General features: G+C 36.1%; 1 protein-coding gene across 10 annotated transcripts in view; it reads right to left on the reverse strand.

Moving 5' to 3' along the window:
• The window catches only part of Fadd (fas-associated death domain protein), a 185,742-nt gene extending 179,619 nt beyond the window's left edge, over nucleotides 1-6,123 (reverse strand). For all 10 annotated transcript variants that reach the window (XM_081760278.1, XM_081760273.1, XM_081760280.1 and 7 more), the window contains exon 1: nucleotides 5,550-6,123. In XM_081760278.1, the coding sequence (XP_081616404.1) occupies nucleotides 5,550-5,910 (361 nt within the window). In that variant the 5' untranslated portion in view covers nucleotides 5,911-6,123. The remainder of the gene's footprint in view (nucleotides 1-5,549) is intronic.
• Between the last annotated feature and the right edge of the window lie 2,584 nt (nucleotides 6,124-8,707).

Consider the following 8,707-nt stretch of genomic DNA (forward strand, 5'->3'; position numbering starts at 1 on the left):
TAATATTCCAAATAATAGTTTAATGTGTATTAGGTGCAAAACACATGCATTTTAGCTTTCTTAATTGTTATTTTTAGCTGAAGATCTCTGGAAAAAAAGTATTGAAATTTCTTTCGTTCTGTATTTTGAGCTTTAGTGAAAGTGACAATTATGGGCAAAATCAAAGACGTATCACCACGTAAAATTGCATTAAATGAATGTCTTGTGCAAGAAAAACGTTACACAAGCAAGAAATAGCCAGGAAACTGTCTATTTCTCAAAACAGTCAGTCGAATAAGTTGGGCATTGAAGCTCGGTGCATCATATACACAAAACCGCTCAGGTAAATGTCGACATAAACCGAAAATCACTCCTCGTGTTCAAAGGAAACTACTACAGATGGCCAAATCGAATTGAAGAGCTACTAGCAAGGATTTGTCAAATCAGTAAAAGGCGTACGGATGTGTCATATCTTCATCTACAGCGAGAAGACAATTATGTGCAGCGGGTTTACCAGCGCGAAGGCCCTACACAAAGGCGAAGTTAACCCCAGCATTGGCAAAGAAGAGGTTGGAATGGGCAAAGGAAATGAAAGAAAGATTCAAGGATGACTGGAGCAAGGTAAAGTACCAAAATTCACATATTTATCCTGTACATTTTGTCAATTGGAGCATCTTTGGGAGGTTGTAGTACACTTAAATATTTTTTAACTTGATTGTACAAGGGTTTACGGGAGGAGCTGCTTCTCCGAATATGATGTTTGGTTTATGATATTGTGATAAAATTTAAAATCAATACACTGATATACATTATACTATTTCCAGGCATATTTCTCTGATGAATAAATATTTTCCATAAGTGAGGAAAGTACCCAATATGTTCGCACGACGTCAGATAAAGCATTTTCACCAAACTGTGTTTCCCAAACAGTAAAGCACTCAATGTCAGTCATGGTCTGGAGCTGTATGTCAGTGTTGGTAGACTGTATCTCGTGAAAGGAATGATGAATCAAAATCAGTATTTAAAGGTGCTAGAACCACAAATGAAGGAATGGTTTCCGGATGGGAACTTTATTTATATGCGTGATGGATCCCCATACCATAAAACAATGACTGTAACTAATTTTCTGAGAGAAAATGGTGTTCAGGTTCTGCCATGGCCAGGAAATTGTCCCGACTTAAACCCTAGCGAAAACTTGTGGACTATTGTTAAGAAAAAAGTGAAGAGAGAAAGGATAACTACAAAGATTGATCTCATCGCAGTAGTTATCAGAATATGGCAGTGATGAGGAAGTGAAATATACTTTTGTAAAGTTAATGAAAAGTATGCCAAAGTTTATAGAAATGGTAATAAAATCAAAAGGAATGCGTACAAAATACTAACAGGTTGTAACAAGGTGAAAAAACGCAACAATTCAGGATTTATTTAAAATTATGTTTAAGATTCTTCATTTTTCCAACTTTAGTCTAATAATTTGCACACGTACATATATATATATATAAATAAAAGTAAGTGTGTAAGAGAGAGAGAGAGAGAGAGAGAGAGAGAGAGTGAGTGTGTGTGTGTGTGTGTTTTTTTTTTTTTCTAAAAATGGTGCCTACGGACCACAGATCATTATTCTACAGATTAAAATAATGCAAAAAATCTTACATGATAGTATATTCTCCGAGGCCTCCTTCAGTCGCTATGGGGAATCAAAATTTCACAATGTGGCAGATTAACTTGAAACCACCGAGGCAGTTACCACAGCAGTTACGCTCGCCCCCGGAAGGGAGGTAGTGCTTTTAAAATAAAAAGTGAACTTTTAATGAGCAGTGATTCCTGATTGGTGGAAAGAATTAATGATCTCCTTTCTTAATTGTATATAAATTTATTTCTGATTTCAGTGGTAGTCTGAGGAAGGAAGTGCTATACTTCCGAAACCGTTACTTTTCTAGTTTATTTTTTATAACAAATATTCTAGACAGCTTTGTAAGAAAGCTGTGTTTTTCTTTATTCAAGATGCACACGAGGCCATATTGTCATAATATCAATTTTTCTTTTGTTTGTTTGTTTCAAGTTTTTTCCTTCAAAAAAAAAAAAAAAATGGTTTAATTCAAGGTTTAAACTAGTCAACCCTGTTAAGTCTACATAAAATCTGAAGCAAGAACACTGAGCAATTCTTCCGAATAAAAACACAATTGCTCTTTCTCAGTGGAATACTAAAACCATATAAATCAACTGTCTTCGTTTATTGAAGAGGTTATACCTCCATACACTAACCTGAAAGCCCAAATATGCGAATCTTTTCTACCTACCAGCTTCAAGAATTAACACTACAAATATTCACCCATAAATCTTAATTCTTTGTTCATAACAGTTACGTAGACCTGTTTTCTGACTCAGAATATACGAATCTCGGTGCAGTCATGTATGTTTTCCCCACTCCTTGTATATAATTGGATTTGAGCATTAAGATGATTTGGTTATATAAAATCATTTACTGCCTCCATAATAGAATTCAATTATAAGTTAAGTTGGAAAATAGTGAATGCACAAAGGTGAGAAAACCGTAATCAATGTAGAAAAATCCCTCACATACGATAATATAAAAGACATACAAATATACATGCAGTAACCACCTGCCCCTTATTGACAAACTCCCGTGTGGAGTAATCCACTTTGCTTGTCTTGCATCCGAACAGGTAGAGATGTTGCGTAATGACCACCTAGTACTGTTTGGTGCGTTTTTCATATTTGTCATTTTAAAAGCATATAATTTTACATGCATACAACTTATGGCAGCTTGTATGCTTATTATAAATCTGTATGCAACTGGCACGTAGCATCCTTAGAAAGGTGCGTAAAAATTTTATTCAAGGAGGTTATTATTTGCCTCATACAGTCATAATGGTTAAGCCTTCCTCAAATTAGCCTCTACTGCCACCTCACTTCATCAATTCGCGATCACATACAGTCCATAATTTAACTCATGTTTTCCCCCTTAGTAATCTCCCTACAGTGATGACCTTTGTAACGTTTGTTACTCTCAGTATCACATTTTGTCTGATTCTGTTCATTTCTCCGTAAATTTCGTATTTCGGAGCGGCTATCTGCGGTAAGTTTTTTATATAAGCCTTTTGTTTCCAGTAAAAAGTCTGAACAGTAATTACAAAATTTCTCCCGACAGCTTGTCGAAACAAAAGCACTAAGTTACAGTGTGGTAACTCAGACTTCCAATCAGCACAATCTCATACTTGCGATCAATGTACGGATCCACATAATTGTACAACTTACAAGAGAAATTTATAATAATATTTTAATAGACCAGGGTGTAAATAATCGAAATATGCCTTGTTTTTACCTATCAGATGCACATCTACGTTATCTAGAAATACATTAATGAAATTTAACCTATTAGGCACGGATTCGTCATAAGGCAGCCATTAATCACAGTATCCAAAGTGAAGTGAAATATTTAAAGTCAGTATGCTAACTCATGACGCGCAATCATAGAAGGGTCTAAGTCCTATGGAAATCACATTTTTGCGAAATTTACGCTAGTAATGTGTTATTTGGTATGCAATGTGAAAGCAATGAAAACGTACGGGATATTACCTTAACGTCTTTAGTCACGCACGATGGCGGGGTGAAAAGTTCTCGGCCTGACAATGAAAGACTGCGAATTTCAGATCAAAAATGACTTTATTTTTCGACATAATCTCCCTTAACTTCAATACACTTGGTCCAGCGAATCTCCAACATCTGTATTCCTTCCCGGAAGTGAGAGTCTGGAAGGTTGTGAAAATAGTCATCCACGATCCTCTCAACGTCTTCATTCGATGTGAAGCGCTTCCCAGAAAGAAATTACTTCAAATTTAGGAACAGATAGAAGTCCGATGGTGCCAAATCATGAGAATATGGGGGATAGCCGAACAAATCGTACCCCAAATCCCGCAGTTTCCCCATCGTCAACGCACCCTTGTGCAGAGATGCGTTGTCCTGGTGAAAGATGATTTTCTTCTTCTTCAAGCCAGGCCTCTTCTCCCGAATTTTGGCACCCAGCTGATCAAGAAGGTTGGAGTAATATTCGCCTGTAATTGTTTTCCCTTTTGCAAGGGTAACAGGATCCCTTTCTTATCCTAAAACACACTGGCCATGACCTTTCCGGCCCATACGATCGTCTTCGCTTTCTTCGGCGCTGCAGCACCGGCTTCCACCTACTGGTTGGACTGCTGTTTCATTTCTGGTATGTAGTGGTGAACCCATGGCTCATCCAGTGTCACAAATCGCCGCACAAAATCGGTTGGATCCCTTTTGAATCGGTCCAAAGATTGCTGCGAAAATTGTTTTCGCATTTGCTTTTGGACGGCAGGGGTTAATTCATCCAAAACGAAAAATTTGATTACCGCACGATATCCATTTTCACAAGTAACACGCAAGACGTCTGTCTAACTGTAACAATGCCTGCACACAAACTACTTGAGAGAACAAGTTGACACTTGTTATATGAACAACTGAAAAGCGCCCCTAGGCAAGAGCAATAAAAAAAAAAAATTGCTGATTGGAGTGCCATTTCTGGGACAGGCCGAGAACGTTTCAACCCGCCCTCGTAAAAACACGTAAGTCAACAAGTTAGGTAAGTTTTTTCATGCCATATACGTTTTGTGCTATCCTCATTTATGCATTTACCCATCGTCACTGACGCTCCTGCCCAATACGGATAGACCCGTGTGGACACCCTGTTGCACTCCAGCCCTGACTCAGACAGCATTCGCGCCTTGTAGTGACAACCTAGCATAGTTCGGCTAGTGCCTTTTGCACATTAAATATGACTTAAGTGCTGTATTGTCAGACCAATTTTAGGGAATTTACCGAGAGAATTGGAGCAGTTATTTTGGTGTATAACGAAGAGTAAGTGAAAGTCAGGTAAGGAGAATAGTTCAATTAAGAAAGTGGTTGTTGTTGTTGGTTGTTTTTGATGTTGTATGCGGCACCCTATGTGGAGGAAGAGGGACTACAAGTACTACTGAAACTCATACAATTGTTAAAACCCACCTGTTTTCACTACCCTCGCTTATGACCATACCCACTATCGCTGATGCGCCTACCCGTCAGCTTCGCCCTGCCCTGAATTGTGCTTTCTATAGCCACTTAGCATAGGATGGTTCGTGTTTTTTGCATTGTAGGTTTTATGTTATAATCCAAACGACGTATATAGTAATTTTCTATTCCGAGCTGTAAAAAGTTACACACTTCTATATCGAAGGTAACTCAAAGCAAACGTAGTGTAATCTAACCACATGTAGTATATTTTGGGACTTTTCTTTTTTTCGATTTTTGTGTGGTCCGGCGATACAGCACAAATGTCATAATTGTTATCGTGTACGTACATTGATGCCCTCCTAACGTGAATCTGCACAAAGGGATGCACGTCTACACCTCCAAAAATAATTAAGATAGACATTCGATTTACTGAAAGACATATATACAATAAATTTATGCATGGATCCCTATACTAAACCTGCACCCTGAAGACTTATAGAAGACACAGGTAGGCCCAACTCATACAGAACGAGTAAATAACTTACCTTCTACGTATGTTATATTTCTGTTAGCACCGACTGTATTCTGATTTAACATCCCTTCATGCGTACGTATCATGTCTTCAACAGCATCATCACGTATATGAGATAGTTTTAAAATTTCTCGAAATTCTCCAACTTTTGTTACACTGAGCATAGCTCTTTTTTCCAAAACTCTTACAAGTTCATTTACATCTATTATATAGTGCATCCTTCGTCTAGAATTTATTACAGTTCCATACGCTGATTTTATTGACTCTACATTATGATGATTGGAACCAACTATCTTTACTATTGTTCGCTTCAAGTTCTCGTAAGAGTTTATTAGTTCTTGGTTGACACCTGAAGCTTCATCGAACATTTTCATGATGATGTAACTTCACTAGAATTTCCTATACGCGAAAGACAACTCACAATTCTTTTATCACTATGTTGTCCTCATCACTCTTACTATTTTCTAATAATACAGTTTTCAACTATGTAATTTATCCCTTAAAAACATCATTTGTCCCATCACTTATCATTTACACAGCACACAAGGTAATCCAGCCGTGACGTTTACACCACTCTCATAGTAGCCAACTTCGCCAAACAAAACATCCTACATCATATATATATATATATATATATATATATATATATATATATATATATATATATATATATATATATATATATATATATATATGGGGGGACCCTCCCCATAGGTGCGCGAAGAAAATTTTCTAGGGGGACATCTCCCTGGTTGCTATGTTTGGTATTTTTTATTTGTACTGTACTATGAAAATCTTAAAAAATTTAATACATTTTTGTGAGCCAGGGGGGCCGAGCCCCTCCCCTCGTTGTTTATGATTCTACAGCGAACCATGAAAGAATAATAAGAATTGCTCCCAGGGGCGGTTTTAGGATTTTAATTTTGGGTAGTACCGCTCCCGCTACCTTTAATAATTAATGACAGTAAGAAATTACTTTTACAGTAGTGGTTGATGCTATTTGTTAATTAATTATTTACCATTCATATAAATAGTAGAAAATATATTTACTCTTTATTGTATCTTTTAGGGTCCATATATTTTTCAATTTTTTTTGGGTAGGCCCGTGCCAACCCGGTGTGGCGCGCACGAAATACCGGGGTCCCAATTTTTACCCCCTCATAAATCATAGTTGTAAAATGTCAAAACATACTGTGTTAAAACAGCAGATGGCTTTTTCAAACGAAGGCTTTTGAGGTACAAGTTTTGTAGTCATACATGGTTGCCAGTGCACGGACTGCAGAGAGGAGTTTGTCCAACGATAGACTACCACACGTCTTGACCACAAATTTAGGAGAGGAAAAATTGGCACGCGACACATTGAGTGATAGGTAATAAACCAACCGCTCAATGCGGAGAATCGGTCTCTTGAAAAATCTTCTATACTAATCAATACATTTTACTTTTTGTAAAATATTAATGCTTTCACAAGATAAATAAAACTGTCACTGTTCATTGGATCAGTCATAAACATATATATATATATATATATATATATATATATATATATATATATATATATATATATATATATATATATATATATACAGTGGCGGATCCAGGATATAATCAAGGGAGGGGCTAAACTATAGTTTGCACTTTTATCCAGTGTAAAGCAGGATTGAAGCCCATTTTATCCAGTGTACACTTGAGCGTCCACTATATATATTTTAAATCAATTGATCAGTGTTGACAAATTATGTTCCAGACTGCAAATATTATCTTTGTATATATTAAAATTAAGTTACTTGAAATGAAATTTTTTAGTTTAATCAGGAATGTCATTTATTTATTTATGCCCCTAAGTCTGAGGTGTATAATGAAATACTAATGGAAAACGTTCATTAGTAGATAACATTACTCCAGAAATGTTACTCCAGAATATGTTTCAATTAAATTCAATTTCTTTAGTCATTACGCAATACCAAGGTTATGAAGGACGGAACGTGGGCCTTGAACAGCCATCGGGGGGTGTACAGACAATCATATAAGATCAACTTTCTCAGAATAAGTATTTTCCACCACACTGTCTCACTTTCCAGAGAGTTGGATTAGAGGATCACGCAACTGTCCTGACATGACCAACTCAAATAATCTAAATTAAAAATATATCGAGTACTTAAGTCTTCCAAACATAAATAAATGAATAACCTACCCATTCTTTCTCAGTTTTATAAGTTTCTGTCGAAGGGGCATATATATCTGATATCTCGCTTATTGTTTAAGAACAGCGAGACAAAACTTTTTTCCTATATAAATTTTCTTTTTGTCATTATCTTTTCAATGATATATCAAATTACATACTTTATCATGTAAGATTTTCGGATAGCCACAGCAATAGGTTACACGGTGACACAAGGAGAGCACTCCATGAAAATATTGTTTTCAAAAAGATTGGAGACATCATCAAAAGGTTCTGTTGTTTTTCCTGCTCGCAATAATTTTTTCTTGAAAATGGTTTGTCCTGGAACAGAGTTGTAGAAATATGTGGTGATGCAGCTCCAGCGATGTTAGCTTCGCAGTCTGGATTTATAAAGCTGGCAAAGAACAAAAATTCTACAGTTATGGGTTTGCACTACTTAATTCACACACAAGCCTTAGTAAAAAATAATAATAATAATAATTAATAAATAAATAAATAAATAAAACCTTTTTCAGAAAACCTGAAGCAGGCATTATCACTGGCTATTAAAGTTGTTAATTTTGTCAAGTCAAGTGCTCTGAATGTTCGCCTTTTTTAGATTTTGTGCTGTATCCATATTGAAGTTCGTTGATTAAGGAGTTTAAATACCACTTTTCATATCCCTCATATGTCTAAAATTTTCCGGTATTTCGAGATAGGGCCATCTTATTATAACAGTTGCAAACCAATCCCCTTTTTTCTCCCACCTTTCTCTTCCCCTTCTAAGGAAATCCAGAAAATGCAGAAACAATTGTTTAACTATTTTAAATGAAAAGTCTAAATAAAATAAATTATGTCTCTAAGCTTTAGGAATTTCGAGATATGGCTATCTTATTTTAACAATTGCAGCATCCACCAATTTTCTTACCGCATTTTTCACTTTCTGCTTTTCTCTTCCCTTCTAAGGGAAATATCTAAAAACGCTGAAACACATCTTTAATAACTTTAAA

Source organism: Thermobia domestica, chromosome 5, assembly GCF_964235325.1.
Source record: "Thermobia domestica chromosome 5, izTheDome1.hap1.1, whole genome shotgun sequence".
Classification (NCBI taxonomy): Eukaryota; Metazoa; Arthropoda; class Insecta; order Zygentoma; family Lepismatidae; genus Thermobia; species Thermobia domestica.